The 23,949-nt window shown below is 50.5% G+C and overlaps 1 protein-coding gene across 1 annotated transcript in view; it reads left to right on the top strand.

The window, feature by feature from the left end:
• LOC135195261 (regulator of telomere elongation helicase 1 homolog) overlaps positions 1-23,949 on the top strand; it is a 64,855-nt gene that overhangs the window by 26,144 nt on the left and 14,762 nt on the right. Inside the window, 7 exon segments of the mRNA XM_064221520.1 lie at positions 12,590-12,666; positions 12,668-12,716; positions 21,322-21,519; positions 22,079-22,118; positions 22,121-22,191; positions 22,625-22,756; positions 23,653-23,787. Of these exon segments, the coding sequence (XP_064077590.1) occupies positions 12,590-12,666; positions 12,668-12,716; positions 21,322-21,519; positions 22,079-22,118; positions 22,121-22,191; positions 22,625-22,756; positions 23,653-23,787 (702 nt within the window).

Below are 23,949 nucleotides of genomic sequence, written 5' to 3'. Positions count from 1 at the left end.
CATTGTATTTGGTATTGGGGTCTTCCTTGCGTTCGGGGTGGGGGCATGTTCCCCCCGTGCGTGAGGGAACCCCTCTTACTAATCTATCTATGTTACCGCAGGTGCTACATCCGTTGGAGACGACCTTGGATGTAGATGTAGATCCTCACGAGGTTTGTACTCGTTGTCGGGGGCGAGAGTGCTCCGCAACGAGCCCTGTGTAACGTGTATCATTCGTCAGAGGCGCAAGTGGGTGCTGTACGAGGACACAAGAAGTCATCGGAAAGTCCAGTGACTCCTTTGGTAACGGACGTCCAGTTGTACTCGGGGTCTTCCGTCCGCTTCTGGGTGGGGTTCTCTCCCCCCAGGCGCGAGGAAGCCCCTCTAATTAACCGACTGTTGCTTCCGCAGGTTTGCCATCAGCGAGGACGACCTGGGACAGGTGTGGGAGTCGCTGGGACTGCAGGGGTTGATTCAGCGGTTGGCGGGGTCGGCAAGTGGTCACTTCATGATACGGTAACCACTACAACAACCACAATCTCGACACCAGCATATGAGATGTCACCGCACCTGGTGTACACACCACATGTCATGTCGGTAACACCCACGGCTGCAATCCAGAACCAATTCCTGCCGTCAATCAGGACGGTGCCACCGCCACCTGGGTTCTTTGTATTGCCGACCCGGACTGCCGCTGCCCAAAGAGTACCCCCCTGGACCTGCCGCCAGTGCCGAGGATGACGGTAGCTGCCGACAGGATGCCTGTCTCTCCTGTGGTACCTGCCGTGCCTGTGCTGTCCCAGCCGCTCATTCCCTTCAGATCAGGTGCCTGCTGCTCATTCACTTTCAGATGTTCCTGCTGTTCTGGACCTGTTCCTGTTGTTCCTGCTGTTGGTGATGCTGTCACAGTCTCAGGTCTTTCCGGACAGTGCAGTCGGGCCCTGTTGCTCGGCAACTGCCCGGCTCCCTCCTGGATGGAAGACCTGACGTCTGTCCTGCGGAGCCTGGAGCGAAGAAGAGGTGTCGACGTCCGCTTGCCTCTCCTTCCCCTTCGACTTCTAAGGCCAAACAGCCGAAGAAGAAGAAGGTTGCTCCTTTCCCCCTAAGAAGACTCCTTCGGATCTTCTAAGGGCCCGCTCGCTCAGGCGAGCTGGGGAGCTCTTCTGCTGGTCCTCCTGTTCCCTTCGGGAACGGGGGCCCGTCGCTTCTTCTGCAAAGAAGAAGTCGACGGGGACCAGAGGGCACCAGCCTCGGCTGGTGCGTCCTCACCTGGTGCTAGCGGGTCTGCCGCTAAACCAGGTTCCGTCTCGGCCGCTTCTCGTTCGCGAGAAGCACCGAGTGGACGCTCTTCCAAGAAGACCGTCCAGCCAAAGTTTTGACGCCCGAGCTCGCCTCGCCGTCAAGACAGCGGCGCGGAGCAGAAGACTGGCGAGAGTCGTGCACACGACTCTCGCCAGGCCAGTGGACGCTCTCGCAGCGATCAACTGGCTGCTCGGCCTAACGTGCACGGTCGCTGATCAGCCACGGGTTGAGGCGAGGAAGGAGTCCCCGCGGCCGCCGGTACCAGCCACGGCTGGTACCAGCGACTCGACGCGCCGAGAGGACGCTGGCCGGTCTCGACGCGACACAGAGCCTAGCAGGTCACCCGTCCGCCGCTCCCGATGGGACCGGGCGGAGACGGTGACCAGCGGCAGCTCGCCTGACGCTAGAGATCGGTCTCGACGTTCTCAGCCGAGCCAATCGCCCCAGGCGAGCGGTAAGGCTAGGCCTGCTGCTCGACCGTCACCGCGGGTTGAACGATCAGCAGCAGCCCTCCACGCACGCTGGTCCTGCCAGCGAGCGAGGGGGGAGCGTCAGGTCTGCTCTCCCATAACGGGTTTGAGGCGGAGGAAGGGGTCGGGCCGTCGGTACCAGCCACGGCTGGTACCAGCGGCTCGACGCGACCGAGAGGACGCTCGCCGGTCTCACCGTGACAGCGAGCCTAGCAGGTCACCTGACGCCGCTCCCATCGGAGAACCGGGCGGAGACGGTAACCAGCAACAGCTAGCCTGACGCTAGAGATCAGCGTCGACGTTCTCAGCCAAGCCTCTCGCCTCAGGCGAGCGGCAAGGCTAGGCATGCTGCTCGATCGCCACCGAGGGTTGACGATCAGCAGCAGCCCTCCAAGCACGCTGGTCCTGCCAGCGAGCTAGGGGGGAGCGTCAGTCTGCCTCTCCTGTACCTTCAACCTCTCGGGCTACGCCGGGAGGAGCGAGGCTACCTATGAGTGATCGCGAGAGGTGCGCCGCTCGCGACCCCCGCTATGACGCCGGTATGGACCAGGCACGGTTCTAGGATCCGACCAGGACATACGCGCAATTAGCTGGAGGGCGACCGTCAGGGGTCTGCCGCTGTTCCTCCTTCTGAAGGAGGAGTAATCTAGGGTAATCTGTTCTGTTGTTGGAGGGGAACTGGACGGTCCTACTCCGCAAGACGCTGGTTACTCCCGAGATACAGAGGAATTTGCAGAAGTCATTAAGCTGATTCGTCAGCATAATGACCCTGCGGAAGGATTGCCGCTCCCACCAGCAGAGCCCACGTCTCTGCTCGAGTCGTTTTGGGGCCCGAGAGGGAACCCAAACCGACGGTGGGTCTGCCGCGGGGTCGGAGCTTGCCGATTCTGTCTCGAACCAGTGTCTCTCGTCTCCGGACAAGAAGGCTCTCTCGGTTCTAGCCGGTCGACCAAGCTACTTCCACCTCCTCTACTGCGACAGCGGCGTTTTCTACTGTCTCGGACACCGAATATTTAAATACGCCTTCGGTCCTCCTGAGAGGTTTCGCTCGACGAGGACTGGAATGAGTCGGAGGACGGTATCGGCCTCTCCCTGTCAGGTGTCGATCAGCCCCACCCAGACGACGTTCACAGTGGCGGCAGACCCTTACCTACAGTGAGAGTTCGTAACCCTCCGTGGGAAAACGTTTTCTCCTGACGATACGTTTTCCCAGACTCTGAGAGGCCATCGCCGCAAGGCGATGGCTGCTCCTACTCTTCTCCAACTGCTAGTTCCACTGGGAAGGCGAGCGAGTATCCAATTCCTTCCCCATTCCTCTCTCCTTACGGCTACGAGGGAAACGGGGAAGGATCCTACAGAGATTTCTTTGTAGGATCCACGTTCGGGACTGCGCTACCGGGGGGACCTTCGGGTCCTACCTGACGTAAGCCCCGGTCGTTGAGGAGGAATCCTGCTCCATTCTCGATTTCTACGGGAATCGAGAGGACCACCAGCCGATATCGTTTGACGAATTCGGTGGGGGTTTCGCAGACTGCTTAGAATTACTACGGAATTTCTAGCGCATTCAGAGTGTTAGAGTTTTTACGATCTTCAAACACTTACGCGAGACCACGGTCCAAAGTGAGCGAGACGAGAATCCCCGATATGTTACACGATAATCGGGAACCTCGCCTATGCTCGAATTCTGGAATTTCTAGCATTGTGAAGAAGACTGCTGCTGAAAGAAACTATCTCACAGTAGGCGACCAACCTGGAATAGAGGAGATCGGACGGGAATATTCCAGTTTGGCTTGAACTATCGTCTTAGTATTCTGTTCACCATTGAAGCTTTCCTTCGAGGAAGACTTCTCCTTCACTCTCTTTGATAGAGAACGAAGGTGGTCGATCTCCAATCCTTATTTTTGTTTTCTTGAAGGAAAGAATTTAGGATGGAGATCGTTGTTCAGAATCCTACAAATATACTACGTATATTAACCTCGCGACATGATTCTGCTAAGCAGTTGAATTGTCCCGAGGGGTAGGCGCATATCCTAGTTTATTCTACGGATTGCGACTTAGACGAGAAGTATTCTAATTGAACTGCAACTCGGGGTTGCCTGCAACCTCCCAGGAGTTTTCAGTTTCAATTTTATATACTTATGGTTTTGTCACGCAACACCATTTCAACTTTTATATTTACCGAAATTCGTTTCGCCTAAATATAATTGCCCGAGCATATCTTTTATGCTCGGTAGTTCTAGCCGAACGCATTCCTTCGTGGAATAATGGATTACCTGGCAAAACTCAGGATGACGAGTCAGCAGGCTCAACCACTGCGTATTGAGCTGCCTCATAGCAGCTCAGTATCAGCTGGGCCTCCGAGATTCACGTCATGTATGTCTCCTCTCTACCCTGCTGATGACTACCCGAAACCGTATCTCTGCCCTAACCAATCATGGACTTAGGTCCTCTGATTAACGGGATTTCTCGCAATAAGAAGGACCATCTACTGCGGTGACGCTAGATTCCATCGCCTTCGACATTGCGAGAATTTTCAACAGAGATATCTCTTGGACTCTTTCATCTTTCTGTTACCGCACGGTAACAGAAGTCTGTACAAGTCTCCCGCTGCATCGCACTGCGATAATGCGAATGATTTTGCAGACATCTGAGGTTGTCTTCAAAATATCTCGTATTCGTAGGTGTCAATTGTTCATTGTTCAACCCGAATTACAAGATGTGTCAGAAGACATCGCCTACTCTCCGACCTGACAGCTCTACCTCCAAATGTTCAGCCCATGAGAAGCAGTTTCTTCAGGCGGCTTTCACCTGTGTTTTCATTACCGAAGAACGCCCCGCTTTCATTGCAACTACGACTTCTCACCGGACAGCAATGAAATAGCGGGTAGCGTTTTCAGTCATTTGTAAGCAGGTTATGAATCTTGAGATCCTTCTCTCGATTCCATATGTGAAGACGTAGGTTGCATTCAATATCTACCTTCGTCTTCAACGGTACATAGTGTTGTTTCTCCTTAGCTGAGATTCAACAAACATGAGATGTTTTACCTTCAGGGATCTCCGGTCTCTAGAAGGACAATTGACTTTCGCCTGTTGGGTACATGCCTTAAGAGAATCATCACCTCGCTGTCCGGCATTGGTGACAAACAAATACATCATTTGTTTGGTCTCTCGGCATAACCCTTTAAAGGCGAAGGTCACGTGACTTACTCGGATGCTTTGACACTTGCCTCCTACCGAAACGCAGTCAGTCGGCAGCTGTCAGAGCGCCCGAGTCAGTTACGAATTACGCTGTTGACTTAGTTCGGTTGTTACACAGCAACCATTACTTCGTTTTAATAGCTTGTCACAGTACCCATACATTGACACCCACCATGGAGTGTCGGTGTCCTATCCACTACCGAGAACTTCGCTACATGGGGATAGGAGGATGCGAGAGACTTCGTTGCTAACGGACAGACCAGTATGGGTACTGGACATCACCGAAGTAGAGAAGAGGGATAGGTCATGCGACTATTTCCTTCTTTTTCCTCTGAGGAACTGCATGACTTCTCCTGCGAAGTCAGGCACCCAGGGGATGGGGATCCGTGACGCTCGATTTCGTACCGAACTTCGTAGCGAAGACTCAGAACCCTTCGGTCCCTGACGATTGGTTCGAGTCGTTCACAATCCCCTCCCTAATGGACTTCACCGCCTTCGATGCGAAGGAAGATGCTGCCTTGTCCACAAGAACTTCTCCTTGGCGCAGGTACTGAAGGCAGGGGTCTGGTCCAACCAGATCACATGCCCTTCCTTCTACCTTCGGGATATTGCCCACAGGTCCTTGGATCTTTTTTCCTTGAGACCGTGGTGGCTGCTCAACACGTTGTGGTAGCGAACCCAGACCCTCGCAGGCTGAACAGCATCGAGTCCTGGTGACCGTAAGAATGGATGGTGATGAGAGTGTGACTGGCTCCTCTTCCCATCTTTTTCTTCCCCTCTACCTGTGGGGTTAGAGGGACACGGTCGTCACCCTGCTGGATAAGGCAAGATGCAGGTGAGCTATCCAACAGAGCCCCATCCTATCCCTTTCACTAGGGATAGGAGCGTGTATCCACCACTTCCTCCAACAAGGGGGAGGTAAGTGGATGCCAGCTTGAGACAACCCATACTTTATGTTGCCTCTTGCAAACAGGAACAAGTTCTTGCTTGCTGGTACGAAGAGATACGCTTGCCTCTCTCTTAGTACTCGGCCAGAGGTCTGACCATTGATCCTGCGGTGCACACCCCGATCAATCGGACAGAGGCTTGGATCCCTCCCTCGCTCTTACGACCAGGGAGGCATTCCAGGGATGGACGAACACCAGTCTGTTCATCAAAAAGACTCAGATTCCTCCCACCAAGAATCAGTCTTTCCTATTGTTAAAGGACCGAGGGTTTGTATTACGTATCGGAACAAATGACAATTTGTCGAAAATTGCATTTTTCCTAACTATACAAAAAAAACCTAGGTCCTTTAACATAAAGTCCCTCCTCATGCCACCCCCTCACTCTGCGTATTTTGCATGGGCCAAAAGCAAAAGTGATTTGTTTACCTCCCAGTCGCGCGCGCGCGACGATCGGACAAGCAGTTAACTACCGTTCTCCCCTTGTTCGAAGCTTACGACCGTTCCAGCTGCCGCTTAGCTACTTCCTATTGTTAAGGACCTCAGGTTTGTATAGTTAGGAAAAATGCAATTTTCGCAAATTGTCATTTTCGGCGCCAGAGTTCGCTCGGCGCCAGACGCGGCACGAGCAGAAGGCTGGTGAGAGCCGCTCAGGTGACTCTCGCCAGGCCAGCGGCCGCTCTTGCAGCGACCAGCTGGTAACCCGGGTTTTCCCCCCTAAGAAAGCTCCTTTGGGACCTTCTAAGGGCCCGTCTCGCTCCGGCGATTTGGGGAGCTCTCTGCTGGTCCTACCTGCTCCCTCGGGAACAGGGCCCGTCTCTTCTTCTACCAAGGAGAAGAAGACGGGGACCAGGGAGTACCAGCTTCGGCTGGCACTTCCTCGCCTGGTTCTAGCGGTTCTGCCGCTCAAACCAGGATCCGCCTCGGCTTCTCGTTAGCGAGAAAGTACCGAGTGGACGGTCTCCCGCGGGAGACCGTCCAGCCAAAGTCTTGACACCCGCTCGCTTGCCGTCAAGACCGAATGCGCGGAGCAGAAGACTGGCGATGGAGTCGTGCAGACGACTCTCGCCAGGCCAGTGGACGCTCTCGCAGCGACCAGCGTGGCTGCTCGGGGTTTGACGTGACGGTCGCTGACCAGCCACGGGTTGAGGCGAGGAAGGGGATCCCCGCGGCCGTCGGTACCAGCCTACGGCTGGTACCGAGCGGCTCGACGCGCCGAGAGGACGCTCGCCGGTCTCACCGCGACAGCGAGCCTAGCAGGTTAACCTGACGCCGATCCCATCGGGACGGGCGGAGACGGTAACCAGCAACAGCTCGCCTGACGTAGAGATCAGCGTCGACGTTCTCAGCCGAGCCTCTCGCCCCAGGCGAGCGGCAAGGCTAGGCCTGCTGCTCGATCGCCACCGCGGGGTTGACGATCAGCAGCAGCCCTCCAAGCCACGCTGGTCTGCCAGCGAGCTAGGGGGGAGAGCGTCAGGTCTGCCTCTCCTGTACCTTCAACCTCCTCGGGCTACACCGGGAGGAGCGAGGTACCTATGAGTGATCGCGAGAGGTGCGCCGCTCGCGATCCCGCTATGATGCCGTATGGACCAGGCACGGTTCTAGGACCGACCAGGACATACGCGCAAGTAGCTGGAGGCGACCGTCAGGGGGTCTGCCGCTGTTTCCTCCTTCTGAAGGAGGAGTATCTCGGGATCTGTTCTTGCTGGAGGGACTGGACGGTCCTACTCCGCAAGACGCGGTTACTCCCGAGATACAGAGGAATTTGCAGAAGTCATTAAGCTGATTCGTCAGCATAATGACCTTGCGGAAGGATTGCCGCTCCCACCAGCAGAGCCTACGTCTCTGCTCGAGTCGTTTTGGGGCCCGAGAGGGAACCCAAACCGACGGTGGGTCTGCCGCGATCGGAGCTTGCCGATTCTGTCTCGAACCAGAGGTCCTCTCTCTCTTGGACAAGAAGGCTCTCTCAGTTCTGGCCGGTCGATCAAGCTACTTCCACCTCCTCTACTGCGACAGCGGCGTTTCTACGTGTCTTCGGACACCGTATTTAAATACTCCTTCGGTCCTCCTGAGAGGTTTCGACCTCGACGAGGGGACTGGAATGAGTCGGAGGACGGTATCGGCTCTCTCCTGTCAGGGTGTGGCGATCAGCCCCACCCAGACGCACGTTCACAGTGGCGGCAGACCCTTACCTACAGTGAGAGTTCGTAACCCTCCACGGGAAAACGTTTTCTCCGTGACGATAACGTTTTCCCAGACTCTGAGCGGCGATGGCTGCTCCTATTCTTCTCCAACTGCTAGTTTCCACTGGGAAGGCGAGCGAGTATCCAATTCCTCTTCCATTTCCCTCTCTCCTTACGGCTACGAGGGAAAGGGGAGGGATCCTACAGAGATTTCTCTGTAGGATCCCACGTTCGGGATTCCGCTACTGGGGGGACCTTCGGGTCCTACCTGACGTAAGCCACGGTCGTTGAGGGAGGGATCCTGCCCCATTCTCGATTTCTACGGGGGAATGAATCGAGGGGACCACCAGCCGATATCGTTTGACGAATTCGGTGGGGGTTTCGCAGACTGCTTAGAAATTCTACGGAACTTTCTAGCGCAATTCAGAGTGTTCGAGCGTTTTACGATCTCCAAACACTTAGGCGAGACCACGGTCCAAAGTGAGCGAGACGAGAATCCCCGATATGTTACACGATAATCGGGAACCTCGCCTATGTCGAATTCCTGGAATTTCTAGCATTGGGAAGAAGACTGCTGCTGAAAGAAAACTATCTCACAGTAGGCGACCAACCTGGAATAGAGAAGATCGGACGGGAATATCCAGTTTGGCTTGAACTATCGTCTTAGTATTCTGTTCACCATTGAAGCTTTCCTTCGAGGAAGACTTCTCCTTCACTCTCTCTCTTTTGATAGAGATCGAAGGTGGTCGATCTCCAATCCTTATTTTTGTTTCTTGAAGGAAAGAATTTAGGATGGAGATCGTTGTTCAGAATCCTACAAATATACTACGTATATTAACCTCGCGACATGATTCTACTAAGCAGTTGAATTGTCCACCGAGGGGTAGGCGCATATCCTAGTTTATCTACGGATTGCGACCTTTTTTTTTTGTTAGAAGAGAAGTATTCTAATTGAGCTGCAACTCGGGGTTGCCTGCAACCTCCCAGGAGTTTTCAGTTTTCAATTTTATATACTTATGGTTTTGTCACGACAACACCATTTAAACTTTTATATTTACCGAAATTCGTTTCGCCTAAATATAATTGCTCGAGCATATCTTTTATGCTCGGTAGTTCTAGCCGAACACATTCCTTCGTGGAATAATGGATTACCTGGCAACTCAGGCTGACGAGTCAGCGAGAGCTCAGGCTCAACTACTGCGTATTGAACTGCCTGATAGCAGCTCAGTATCAGCTGGGCCTCCGAGATGCACGGTCAGTTATGTCTCTCTCTGCCCTGCTTTGATTGACTACCGAACCGTATCTCTGCCCAACAATCATGGACTTAGGTCTCTGATTAACGGGGATTCTCGCAATAATGAAGGACCATCTACTGCTGTGACGCTAGATTCCATCGCCTTCGACATTGCGAGAATTTTCAACAGAGATATCTCTTGGACTCTTTCATTCATCTTTCTGTTTACCGCACGGTAACAGAAGTCTGTACAAGTCTCCCGACTGCATCGCACTGCGATAATGCGAATGATTTTGCAGACATCTGAGTTTGTCTTCAAAATATCTCGTATTCGTAGGTGTACAATTGTTCATTGTTCAACCCGAATTACGAGATGTGTCAGAAGACATCGCCTACTCTCCGACCTGACAGCTCTACTTCCAAATGTTGCAGCCATGAGAAGCAGTTCTTCAGGAGGCTTTCCCCTGTGTTTTCATTACTGAAGAACGCCCCGCTTTCATTGCAACTACGACTTCTCACCGGACAGCAATGAAATAGCGGTTAGCGTTTTCAGTCATTTGTAAGCACAGGTTATGAATCTTGAGAATCCTTCTCTCGATTCGTCTGTGAAGACGTAGGTTGCATTCAATATCAACCTTCGTCTTCAACGGTACATAGTGTTGTTTCTCCTTAGCTGAGATTCAACAACCATGAGATGTTTGCCTTCAGGGACCTCGGTCTCTAGAAGGCAATTGACTTTCGCCTGTTGGGCACATGCCTTAAGAGAATCATCACCTCGCTGTCCGGCATTGGTGACCAAACAAATACATTATTTGTTTGGTCTCTCGGCATAACCCTTTAAAGGCGAAGGTCACGTGACTTACTCGGATGCTTGGACAACTTGCCTCCTACCGAACGCAGTCAGTCGGCAGCTGTCAGAGCGCCCGAGTCAGTTACGAACTACGCTGTTGACTTAGTTCGGTTGTTACAGAGCAATCATTACTTCATTTTAATAGCTTGTCACAGTACCCATACCATCGACACCCACCATGGAGTGTTGTGGTCCTATCCACTACCGAGAACTTCGCTGCATGGGGATAGGAGGATGCGAGAGGGACCCTTCGTGGCAAACGACAGACCAGTATGGGTACTGGACATCACCGAAGTAGAGAAGAGGGATAGGTCATGCGACTATTTCCTTCTTCCTCTGAGGAACTGCATGACTTCTCCTGCGAAGTCAAGCATCCAGGGGATGGGGATCCGTGACGCTCGATTTCGTACCGAACTTCGTAGCGAAGACTCAGAACCCTTCGGTCCCTGACGATTGGTTCGAGTCGTTCACAATCCCCTCCCTAATGGACTTCACCGCCTTCGATGCGAAGGAGATGCTGCCTTGTCCGCAAGAACTTCTCCGTGGCGCAGGTACTGAAGGCAGGGGTCTGGTCAAACCAGACCACATGCCCTTCCTTCTACCTTCGGGATATTGCCCACAGGTCCTTGGATCTTTTTCCTTGGGACCCGTGGTGGCTGCTCAACACGTTGTGTAGCGAACCCAGACCCTCGCAGGCTGAACAGCATCGAGTCCTGGTGTGACCGTAAGAATGGATGATGAATGAGAGTGTGACTGGCTCCTCTTCCCATCTTTTTCTTCCCCTCTACCTGTGGTTAGAGGGACACGGTCGTCACCCTGCTGGATAAGGACAAGATGCAGGTGAGCTACTCAACAGAGCCCCATCCTATCCCTTTCACTAGGGATAGGAGCGTATATCCACCACTTCCTCCAACAAGGGGAGGAAGTGGATGCTAGCTTGAGACAACCCATACTTTATGTTGCCTCTTGCAAACAGGAACAAGTTCTTGCTTGCTGGTACAAGAGATACGCTTGCCTCTCTCTTAGTACTCGGCCCAGAGGTCTGACCATTGATCCTGCGGTGCACACCCCGATCAATCGACAGAGGCTTGGATCCCTCCCTTGCTCTTACGACCAGGAGACATTCCAGGGATGGACGAACACCAGTCTGTTCATCAAAAGACTCAGATTCCTCCCACCAAGAAGTGAGTCTTCCTATTGTTAAAGGACCGATGGTTTGTATTACGTATCGGAACAAATGACAATTTGTCGAAAATTGCATTTTTCCTAACTATACAAACCTGAGGTCCTTTACATATAGTCCCTCCTCATGCCACCCCTCACTCTGCGTATTTTGTATGGGCCAAAAGCAAAAGTGATTTGTTTTACCTCCCAGCCGCGCGACTGTCGGACAAGCAGTTAACTACGTTCTCCCTTGTTCGAAGCTTACGACCGTTCCAGCTGCCGCTAGCTACTTCCTATTTTGTTAAAGGACCTCAGGTTTGTATAGTTAGGAAAAATGCAATTTTTGACAAATTGTCATTTTAGGTATCTTTTAAGACTGGTGTAGTTCTCATAAGTCTAAATATTTTATATGCTTCTTTTCAGCTCCTCCAAAAATTATCTATTCTTCGCGAACCACATTCCAGCTCACCCAGGCGGTGAATGAGCTGAAACGTACAACTTACAGCTATTTGAAGGTAAAATCTCTTAAATTGCTATACCCCACTCAGTGATGTTCTGCTGCAGTTTTAGAATCATAAATAATTGACAGTATAGTATTTTTAAAGGCCTAAGTGCAGTTCTCGTGCTTTGTATAAGGTAATATATTATTACTAATGTGCAATGTAATTAAGTAGTTCTTTTATTCATGGGTTTACGTATTTGTAATTTTTTTTATGGAAGGCTATTGAATATTATGTGTCATATATATATAGTAAGAATATTTTATTTCAATAAATTAAAAATCTGTATAACTTTTCATTACCATGAGCAGTTTGTTTAGCCATTGTGGTGTTTAACAATAATTTAACAATAATTCTCAGAATAATATATTCTGAAAATACTCATATTGGATAATAAGATGGCCTCATATTTTCTATTGCAGATAGGTATTCCAGCAGTAAATGTCTCCATAGCGGGTTATTGCCACCATTTCAACTCACATGGTGCACTATAGGCAATACTTAATCTTTCAGCCTCTAGCTACAAACCCCTTTCATTCCTGTTACTGTACTTCTATTCATATCACCTTCCATAATTTTTTTCCACCCTCATCTAACAATTGTTTTCTAGTGCAACTGCGAGGTTTTCTCCTGCTACACCTTCAATACCTTCTTACTCACAATTTCCCTTTCAGCACTGAATGACTTTGTTTGCCCCAGCACTTGGCCTTTGGCCTAGTTTGTATATTCCAATTCCTATAGCAATGGTACTACTTGTGCTTGCAGGTGGCAGTGTTAGGGTCCCTGAGACCAGATGTGCGTCACCCGGAAGTTTCAAAGGAGACGAACAATAATACCAAGGTTCATGTGCCAGATAAGAGTCAAAGCCAAGAACTGTTACTTCAGCAATCAGGTAGCTATGCGAAGATATGGCGTCATTATTTAAAATAATTTTAAATTATAAAATTAATTTCCATCCCTCTGAATCTTTACTGATTTACTGATTGTAATTACTATTATATTATTATTTTCATCATCATCATCACTATCGTTGTTGTTATATATTGTTATTCAGTAGATGAACCCCCTATTCATATGGAACTAGCCCACAGAGTCGATTGACTTAAATTGAGGCTTCCAAAGAATATTGTGTTCATTTGAAAGGAATAAGAGAAGGTAATAGGAAATACAGAAAGAAGAGGTCAGTTATTAGTAAAAAATTAAATTAATAAATTGGGTAGAAATGTAAATGAATGATTAAAGTACAAGGAGTAATGCATTGTATCTTTACTTGAATTTTTGATCTTCTAATCCAACTACTGCATCATCGGAAAGACTTGAAACAACAGTTTAATGAAACTCCTGTGAATGTGTTGGATGAGGTACCACATTTCGATAGGAATGCCACAATTCTATAGTAATACTAACCTGTTTTCCAATTGGTCCATACTTTTTTGACCCATGAGTATCAATGAATATCCCACATGACCCAATCTCAGTATGTCAAAAAAATCAAAAAAAGCACTTGAAGCTAAAGTCATTTGTTCCGATACGTAATACAAACCATCGGTCCTTTAACAATAGGAAGTAGCTAGCGGCAGCTGGAACGGTCGTAAGCTTCGAACAAGGGGAGAACGGTAGTTAACTGCTTGTCCGATCGTCGCGCGCCGCGCGACTGGGAGGTAAACAAATCACTTTTGCTTTCGGCCGTGTGAGGATAGGACGTGCTCGTCATCGCTCTGCCCGCTTTGTCGTTTTCTTGAGTATCAGCCCTCTTTTTCCTAGTGTGTTTGAGATGTATGCTTGTAAGTACTTTACATTTCTTTTTTCATATTAATAATGAGTGATCAAGAAATGGAGATTTCGCCGCGCCCCCCAGTCGCCCGTAGAGTGTCCCGGGCTGGAGGGGCGTAAATGCGGCAGATTCAGATCATTTGTGGATGTGGATCCACACGAGGTTTGTACTCGGTGTCGGGGGCGAGAATGCTCCCGCACCGAGCCATGTGTAACATGTATGAATTGGTCCGAGGCGCAGTGGGTGCTGTACGAGGGCAGGAAGAGACTTAGGCCGCCAAAGAAGTCATCGGAAAGTCCAGTGACTCCTTTGGTAACGGACACTTCGTCTTCTTTCCTGCCCCCCGGCCAGCCCCCACGTTTCGCGCCTTCCCCTGCGGGGGGGGGGTAGCGGAGTCCTTCTCCTCTCTCGATCCGTCGAGTGTGGAGGAGGGCGCCCGCTACCCGGACGTCCAGTTGTACTCGGGGTCTTCCGTCCGCTCTGGGTGGGGTTCTTCTCCCCCCAGGCGCGAGGAAACCCCTCTGACTAACCCGACTGTTGCTTCCGCAGGTGTGCCATCAGCGAAGGACGACCTGGGACAGGTGTGGGAGTCGCTGGGACTGCAGGGAGTGCCTAGTTATACAGGGGTTGATCAGCGGTTGGCGGGGTCGGCAGTGGTCACTCATGGTACGGTAACCACTACCACCACCACAATATCTACACCAGCTTATGATATGCCACCGCATTTGGTGTATACACCACATGTAATGACGGTGACACCACGGCTGCAATACACAAACCGATTACTGCCGTACCAAAGAGGACGGTGCCACCGCCACCTGGGTTCTTTGTGTTGCCGACCCCGGACTTCCGCTGCCCCAAGAGTACCCCCCTGGACCTGCCGCCAGTGCCGAGAATGACTGGTAGCTGCCGACAGGACGCCTGACTCTCCTGCGGTACCTGCCGTGCCTGCCGTACCTGTTGCTGTCCCTGCTGCTCCTTCCCCTTTCAGATAACGTGCATGCTGTTCCTGCTGTTCCTGCTGTTCCTGGACCTGTTCCTGTTGTTCCTGCTGTTGGTGGTGCTGTCACAGTCTCAGGTCTTTCCGGACAGGTGCAGTCGGGCCCTGTTGCTTCGGCAACTGCCCCGGCTCCCTCCTGGATGGAAGACCTGACGTCTGTCCTGCGGAGCCTGGCGAAGAAGAAGAGGAAGAAGAAGAAGGTGTCGTCGTCGTCTTCATCGTCTTCTTCGTCGTCTGCTGCCTCCTCTTCCCCTTCGACTTCTAAGGCTAAACAGCCGAAGAAGAAGAAGGCTGCCTCCTCCCCCCCTAAGAAGACTCCTTCGGGATCTTCTAAGGGCCCGGCTCGCACAGGCGAGTCGGGGAGCTCTTCTGCTGGTCCTCCTGTTCCTTCGGGAACGGGGCCCGTCTCTTCCTCTGCAAAGAAGACGACGACGGGGACCAGAGGTGTACCAGCCTCGGCTGGTACGTCCTCACCTCTGTGTTAGCGGTTCTGCTGCTAAACCAGGTTCCGTCTCGGCCGCTTCTCGTTCGCGAGAAGTACCGAGTGGACGCTCTTCCACGGGAGACCGTCCAGCCAAAGTCTTGACGTCCGAGCTCGCTCGCCGTCAAGACAGCGGCGCGGAGCAGAAGACTGGCGAGAGTCGTGCGCACGACTCTCGCCTAGGCCAGTGGACGCTCTCGCAGCGATCAACTGGCCTGCTCGGGTTGACGTGACGGTCGCTGACCAGCCACGGGTTGAGGCGAGGAGAGGTCCCCGCGGCCGTCGGTACCAGCCACGGCTGGTACCAGCGGCTCGACGCACCGAGAGGACGCTGGCCGGTCTCGCCGCGACAGAGAGCCTAGCAGGTCACCTGACTGCCGCTCCCATAGGGACCGGGCGGAGACCGGTGACCAGCAACAGCTCGCCTGACGCTAGAGATCGGTCTCGACGTTCTCAGCCGAGCCTCTCGCCCCAGGCGAGCGGCAAGGCTAGGCCTGCTGCTCGATCGCCACCGCGGGTTGACGATCAGCAGCAGCCCTCCACGCACGCTGGTCCTGCCAGCGAGCGAGGGGGAGGGGGGAGCGTCAGGTCTGCCTCTCCCGTTACCTTCAACCTCCTCGGGCTATACCGGGAGGAGCGAGGTACCGAGGAGTGATCACGAGAGGTGCGCCGCTCGTGACCCCGCTATGACGCCGTATGGCTCAGGCACGGTTTTAGGACCGACACCAGAACATACGCGCAAGTAGTTGGAGGCGACCGTCAGGGGTCTTGCCGCTGTTCCTCCTTCTGAAGGAGGAGTATCGCGGGACCTGTTCTTGCTGGAGGGACTGGACGGTCCTACTCCACAAGACGCAGTAACTCCCGAGATACAGAGGAACTTTGCAGAGGTCATTAAGCTGATTCGTCAGCATAATGACCTTGCGGAAGGATCGCCGCTACCACCGGCAGAGCCCACGTCCCGGCTCGAATCATTTTGGGGTCCCAAGAGGGAACCCAAAATGATGGTGGGGTTACCGCGATCAGAGCTTGCAGACTCAGTCCTGGATCAAGTTGAGAATCTCGTCTCAGGACGGGAGGATTCAAACTGAAATCCGGACGGTCTTTCTAAGCTGCTTCCTCCCCCTCTACAGCGTCAGAGGCGATTCTACGTGCCTTCGGAAGACCCGATACTGTGCCTAAACAGGTTAACCCGGAGTTAGCGAGGCTAACTCCAGGTGTGTCCCTGCAGCAGCTCCTGTCGGAGAACCTCTGGTTCTAGCAGCAGGAGGCACTTGCCCTGGAATCTACCGCTATGGCAGCGTTCCAGGCAGTCTCTTGGTTGGATTTGTGGTCCCTCACAATATCCAAAGTAGCGGCCGGCTCCGGGAGTTCTGCTCTCGAAGACGACGTCTTCTTTCAGGAGACTGTGCCAGTCTGGAGGAAGAGCGATCTCTTACCGCTCGCCCATCAGACTGCTAAACCGTGGGGCCAACTTAGGTTCTTCGACGTAGGGACGCAGTCCTTACCCGAGTGACCAAGGGGGTCCGGGCGTGAGGCGGCACTCGGGCTTCGCAATGGACCCATTAGGAGTTCCCCAGCTCTCTTTCCCGGAGAGGATGGTGGACGCTGCGGTGGAAAGGCGGCGCACTGATGACAGTGACCGCTTAGTTCACCAGGCAGTCTCGAAGGTTACTGGGCAATCTCGAGCGACTGCGGCCAAGCCAAAGAGCTTGGCTAGCGCTTCCACGGCAGCGAAGACGGTTGCACCGTCCAAGCCCCGTGCGAAGACTCCTGCTGTTTCGACTTCAACTAGAGGAGGCCGTAATCAGCCCTCCTCCCAACCCTCCTTTCCCCGAGGAGGTGGTGGGAAGAAGTCGAAACGAGGAGGAAAACGCTAGGGACGGCGTTCCCCCTCACCTGCTGACCGGAAGTGGGGGGGTGCCTGGCGAGCCATTGGGCAACTTGGCAGCGCTACGGCGCCGAGAACTGGATAGTAGACGTCCTTCGGGAGGGATATCTACTACCCTTCGAGTCTCGGCCCCCCCTCATCTCCAAACCGGTCCATCTACAGACCTATGTCCGGGGATCAGCAAAGGACAACGCTCTTCGACAGGAGATCAAGACCATGCTGGCGAAACGAGCTGTAGAAATCGTGGAGGACCAGTCACCGGGCTTTTACAGCCGCCTCTTCCTAGTGGAGAAGGCATCGGGGGCTGGCGTCCGGTGATAGACCTCTCTCCCCTGAATCGCTTCGTTCGCACGACGCGGTTCACGATGGAGTCGGCACGCTCGGTGCTCGACTCAATCAGGGGGAACGATTTCATGCTTTCAGTGGACTTGAAGGACGCGTATTTTCAAATACCCATCCATCAGTCCTCCAGAAAGTACCTCCGCTTCATCTTCGACGGGACGGTGTACCAATTCAGGGCACTTTGTTTCGGTCTCTCAACCGCCCCACAGGTGTTCACGGCGAGTGTTCACTCTGGTGTCAGCTTTGGCCCATTCGCACGGGATACGTCTTCTGAGGTATCTCGACAATTGGCTAGTCCTGGCGAGCTCCCGCTCGCAGTTGCTACAGGACAGAGATCGACTCCTCAAGTTTTGTCGCGATCTGGGGATCGTGATAAACTACGAGAAGTCCGATCTCGAACCCAAGCAGAAGATGAAGTACCTGGGTATGCTGATAGACACGGTAGCAGGGCAGGTCTTTCCCGCAGACTTGCGTATCAGCAAATTCAGGGAGGCAGCCGGCCGGTTCCTGTCTCGGCAGGAACAGGCAGCACAGCAATGGCAAGTCGTGATCGGCCATCTGTCGTCACTCGAGAAGTTTAGTCCCTCACAGGCGTCTTCACCTGCGGTCTCTCCAGTGGAGGCTAAGGGAGAGTTGGTCTCAGGCCAAGGATCCTCCTTACTTTCCCTGGCTCTCACGGACAAGGTGAGGCAGGACCTAGCCTGGTGGCTCGACGACAAGCAACCTCTTAAGAAGGAGTGCCCATACGTCCCTCCCCACCCCCCCCGGAGATGCTTCTGTTCTCAGACGCATCGACCGAGGGATGGGGCGCACACCTGGAGGAGTTGCTGACAGCAGGTGTGTGGGACCATCACGAAAAGTACCTTCACATCAATGTCCTGGAACTCAAGGCGGCGTTCAACGCTCTCCGAGAATTTCAGGACCGCTTGGTGGGACACTCAGTGGTGTTGATGTGCGACAACACCACAGTAGTGGCATATGTCAACAAGCAGGGGGGGCTAGTGTCTCTTCCGCTCCATCAGTTGACGGTGCAGGTGCACGAGTGGGCCACGGCTCACTCGATAGAGCTGTCAGCACGCTACATTCCAGGCAAGAGGAATGTAGTAGCGGACAAGCTCAGCCGTCGGGATCAGGTGATAGGGACCGAATGGTCTCTACACCAGGACGTGGCGGAAAGGCTCTTCAACCTGTGGGGGCGACCGGTCGTAGACCTGTTCGCCACCCGGCACAACAGAAAACTTCAGGTTTTCTTTTCAGCCGTGACCGGACCCATGGGCAGCTGCAGAGGACACTCTCCAACACCCCTGGGACAACCTCTTCGCCTACGCCTTTCCTCCCTTCTGTCTGATTCGGAAAGTGATCAGTCGAGTGCTGGTCACTCCCAATCTCAGAATGATCCTGGTGGCTCCCAAACGGCCTCAAGCCGTTTGGTATCCGGACCTGCTGGCTCTCTTGCGGACGCACCGAGAGCTACCCAATTGGCACAACCTTCTAGCCCAGCCACACGTAGAAAACGGTACACCAAGCAGTCCAGTCCCTTCAAACTTCACGGCTGGCTGTTATCCACCATCTCTTGCGAACGAGAGGCTTTTCTCGTAGCGCAGCAACAGAGATGGCTGGACACGTCCGACAGTCCTCTGCAGCTGTGTACCAGGGGAAGTGGGCCGTCTTCTGTGGTTGGTGTCGTAGACAGGGTCTGTCTCCTCTCAGAAGCCACTCTTTCAGCAGGGTAGCGGATTTCCTGGTTTCCTCGTGTTTCTTCGCCGAGAGAAGCTCCTCTCAGTACCCACAGTTAAAGGATATAGAGCAGCACTGGCGCTCGTCCTAAAACTGAGGGGACTGGACATCTCGAACTCGTTCGAGATTTCCTTGCTAATGAGGAGCTTCGAAAGGTCTTGCCCACCCAGGGAACTCAGGCCCCCCCTGCGTGGGATGTGACTCTCGTCCTTAGGAGTTTGACTCGAAGACCCTTCGAGCCACTCCGAGAGTCGTCAGACAGGGATCTGACCCTCAAGACCCTCTTCTTGCTGGCCCTGGCATCGGCGAAGAGAGTAGGGGAACTACATGGTCTTTCTTATGATGTTAAACACACCAGAGGCTGGGGATCTGTGACGCTCGATTTCGTCCCGAACTTCGTAGCCAAGACTCAGAATCCGTCGATCCCTGACGACAGGTTCGAGTCTTTCACGATCCCTCCCTTCTGGACTTCACCGATAACGATGCGGATGAGATGCTGCTTTGTCCTGTGAGGGCGCTACGGCGCTATCTGAAGAGAACTCGACACCTCAGGCCTGAGTGTCGACGCCTCTTCGTTAGCACTGGGGTTACCAAGAAAGAAGTTTCCAAGAACACGCTTTCTTTCTGGCTGCGTGAGGTGATCAGAAGAGCGTACGAGGCTGATGGTAGCGACGACATCCGTACGCTCCGACCGAGAGCCCACGAAGTCAGAGGTATTGGACCCTCCTTAGCGTTCCGTAAGAACTTCTCCGTGGCGCAGGTCCTGAAGGCAGGTGTCTGGGCCAACCAGACCACCTTCACGTCCTTCTACCTTCGGGATATTGCCCACAAGTCCTTGGATACTTTTTCCTTGGGACCTGTGGTGGCTGCTCAACACGTTGTGTAAGCTTACCCAGCACCCGAGCAGGTGCAGAACACATAGATTCCTGGTATGACTGGGAGAATGAATGTGCGAATGAGAGAGTGACTGGCTTCTCTTCACCATCTTTCTCTACCTCTACCTGTGGGCAGAGGGATACGGTCGTTACCACGCTGGAAGGGAGTCAGATGCAGGTAAGCTACTCAACCGAGCTCCATCCTATCTCTTTAACTAGAGATAGGAGTGTATATCCACCACTTTCTCCAACAAGGGGGAGGAAGTGGATGCCGACATGAGACAAACCCATTACTTTATATTTGCTCATGTACAGGAAAAAGTTCTTACAATGCTGGTACGAAGAGATACGCTTGCCTCTCTCTTAGTACTCGGCCCAGAGGTCTGACCATTGATCCTGCGGTGCACACCCCGATCAATCGGACAGAGGGCTTGGGATCACCCTTCCCTTGCTCTTACGACCAGGGAGGCATTCCAGGGATGGACGAACACCAGTCTGTTCATCTAAAAGACTCAGATTCCTCCCACCAAGAAGTGAGTCTTCCTATTGTTAAAGGACCGATGGTTTGTATTACGTATCGGAAACAAATGACAATTTGTCGAAAATTGCATTTTTCCTAACTATAGGGCAAACCTTGAGGTTCCCTTAACATATAGTCCCCTCCTCATGCCACACTCTGCGTATTTGCATGGGCCAAAAGCAAAAGTGATTTGTTTACCTGCCGCGCGACGATCGGACAAGCAGTTAACTACCGTTCTCCCCTTGTTCGAAGCTTACGACCGTTCCAGCTGCCGCTAGCTACTTCCTATTGTTAAAGGACCTCAGTTTGTATAGTTAGGAAAAATGCAATTTTCGACAAATTGTCATTTTATATGTATATGTCTGATCTTAAACCAAGAGGAAATCTTGCTTAAGTTTTAGAAACAAATTCCAAAAGAAATTTTACCAAAATCCTCAACATTTTCTGTCTAACCAGATGTAACATTTTTAAGAAGTGATTTATGTAATAGGATCTGATACATTTAATTACAACAATCCTTTATGCCAATCCTGTGAGAATTGAAAATGCTATGACTGTGAAACTGAAAGTGGAAGGCACTGGATGTGACGTGTGTAAGGTACAGTCTTTCTATAAGGACAATTTGCATCTTTTAATCAGACGCTGATGATGCTATATTTAGCGATGTTAGTTTTACCTCTCATTCTTGCGTAATTTTACGTATATTGATGTTTTGGAGTTCTAGTCACATCATTGCCTTGTTTTTTTTTATTCCTAAGCAAGTCATTCTGCCTCTAACCTAACCTAAGGTATCCTTAATTAATGGAGGGAATGACTTTGATCCAACATGACTGTCTCCCTTTTTTCTGAACAGTTTTGTACACATTTTAAAATTTTGCAGGTTGACGTTAAGAAGGATGACCCAGACGTGAGACAGAATGTGCTAGATATCGAGGATTTAGTCAAACTAGGAAAAAAGAAGGCATTTTGTCCTTACTACATGGCACGAGAACTGAAAACAGATGCTGACATCATATTCATGCCTTACAACTATCTTCTGGACCCCAAAAGTAGGAAAGCTCATAACATTGAATTACAGGTATGTATAAATGTAGTTTTTTCACCTGTGAAATCTTTTAACTTTTTGTAATATAGTTGGAATGAAATCTTTAACTTTTTGTAATATGGTTGGAATGAAATCTTTAACTTTTTGTAATATAGTTGGTTGACCTGTAAATGCTTAGATAATTATACATATTGAACTGTAGAAATGTACTTAGTTGAAAACTTGAACACCCTACATACCAAGTATTTAGTCCATTTTGTTCATGTGTGCAGAAACGAAATTCATTCTAGGTTCCTTGTTTGTAATACCTTTTTAGGGTCATTCTATATTTAAGTGTGATGCCCACCCAAGGAAATGCCTTTCAGTGTCAGGTTTGACATAGTTTGCTGCTGCAAAATAATTCATATTTCTTTACTAGTTTTGCCAACCCATATGTTTTGGTTTTAAATTAAGAGAAAAGTTTTATTCTTGTTCATACCTTCCGAGTATTATTGTGACAGGAATCAGTAGCCTATGAATTTCCTTCCTTCAACAAAAATGTAAAAGAATAGGGACTAGGGAAAACTAACTGGATACCTTGTTTTACTCTCAGGGAAATATAGTGATATTTGATGAAGCTCATAATGTAGAGAAACATGTGAGGAAGCTGCATCCCTGCAGTTGAAGTCTACTGATTTAGCACTTTGCATCGATGAAGTAACTCAGGTGAGTTATGAATAGTAGAGGGTGCATGTTTATAAACATTGAGAAACATTAAAAAATATATAATAGTGTAACTTTTTTATTTTTATAAGATTAAGTCATTTTGACCCCTTAGCGGGGATATTGCCATCAGTGTGCCTCATGTGGTGTATTGTAAAACTTATTAATATTGTTTGCTCCGTTCATTTAGCTCCTAGCTGCATACACTTTTTAGCCTCTTACTCTACTTGCTGTCCTGCTATTCCAACTCCCCTCTTCATTGTTTAAAGCGCTGATTGGCTGAAGGTGACCCGGTGCTTGGTTTGATAGCCCAATTTTTAAACCATTTTGGACAGTTCTATGAGATTGTAGAATTCTAACTTGATTTCTGGTTAAGCCATAACAGCTATTGTTACAATAGAAGGAACTTACAAATTCATTTAAAATCATTTTTCAGGTAATGAAGAAACTTCAGGAAATGAGCGAAGGTGTCTCGGTTGCGGCCAATGATCCAGGCCAAGGTCTGCCTGAAGATTTCAGCCCTGATGATTTGTACACATTAAAAGCACTCTTCCTGGAGCTGGAGAAGGTATTGTATCATCTCTCTCTCTCTCTCTCTCTCTCTCTCTCTCTCTCTCGTCCTCTCTCTCTCTCTCTCTCTCTCTCTCTCTCTCTCTCTCTTTTATTCCCATTTTTTAAACAGTGGTTAAAATATTGCAAAAGCAAAGATTGTAGATACGTATTCATATACCCAGTGTTAAGTCTTATGCCACACTATTTGAAACTGCGGTAGAGTTTGATTCGTTTCTTGTAACTTCAAGAAAATGTAAAAGTAATTGGAGTTATCTCATAAATAACCGGGAGGGCAAAGATGCAGGTCAAGGTTTTACCACTGGTACATCCAAACCTTAGTGCAGTTCTCTTATTATAATTGAACTGTATTTGTTAATGGACTAGTAAGATGAAACTCATTTACAGATCCTCTTTGAGAAAATGTTTTGGTCATATTTCCCTCCCCATGGGGCTACTACCTTTAATGTTCACCATCACATGGTAAACTTTCAGAGTAGCAGTTTCTCCCTGTACTCGTATCAGTCCCATGTCTTCATCTGTGCCTTTTTTCCATGATTTTCTGAGTCTTCCCACTGGTCGTCATGCCCTGTTCTATTTTGTACTCTGCTCCATTCCCTTCTTATCATGTGGCCAAATTATCTCGGTACTACTTCAGCCCATTGGTTCTGGACACCATAACTCTGTCAGGAACTTCCTCATATATGATATTATATTTTTTTGCAGACATAAATTTGGCATTTTATAATCGCATCTCAGAATTTCATCAATTTTCTTTGTCATACTTGTATTGCTACTCTTTGAGATGCCTCACTCCAGAATTATTATCTCTAAACTTAATCCTTTGAGCCACCTTTGAGACAGCTCAGTTTTAATTTCTTTAGTGTTATTAAGCAGAATTTATTTTATTTACAGGGAATTGACGAAATCAGGCTTCCAGCTGATGGATCAGGGGCAACGTTTCCTGGGAGTTACATGTTTGAACTCTTGGAAAAGGCAGAAATTACCCCACACAAAAAGACCGTCATTTTAGAAATTCTTGACAAGTTGGTAAGTTTTCTCTTTTTTTTGACTTCATAAAGCAAGAGTGCTCATTGAAATTGGTAAATACCCATACTTGCTATTAGTGAAACTTAACAATTGATATAGGTATAACTAGCATGTGTATACTTGCTATAGCCTGAATTTCATCAAAAAGGGGTAGTATTTAAG

The sequence above is a fragment of the Macrobrachium nipponense genome, chromosome 16, assembly GCF_015104395.2.
Source record: "Macrobrachium nipponense isolate FS-2020 chromosome 16, ASM1510439v2, whole genome shotgun sequence".
In the NCBI taxonomy this organism is placed as follows: Eukaryota; Metazoa; Arthropoda; class Malacostraca; order Decapoda; family Palaemonidae; genus Macrobrachium; species Macrobrachium nipponense.
The sequence above is the reverse complement of the archived record's forward strand: the minus strand, read 5'-3'. Positions and strand labels throughout refer to the sequence as shown.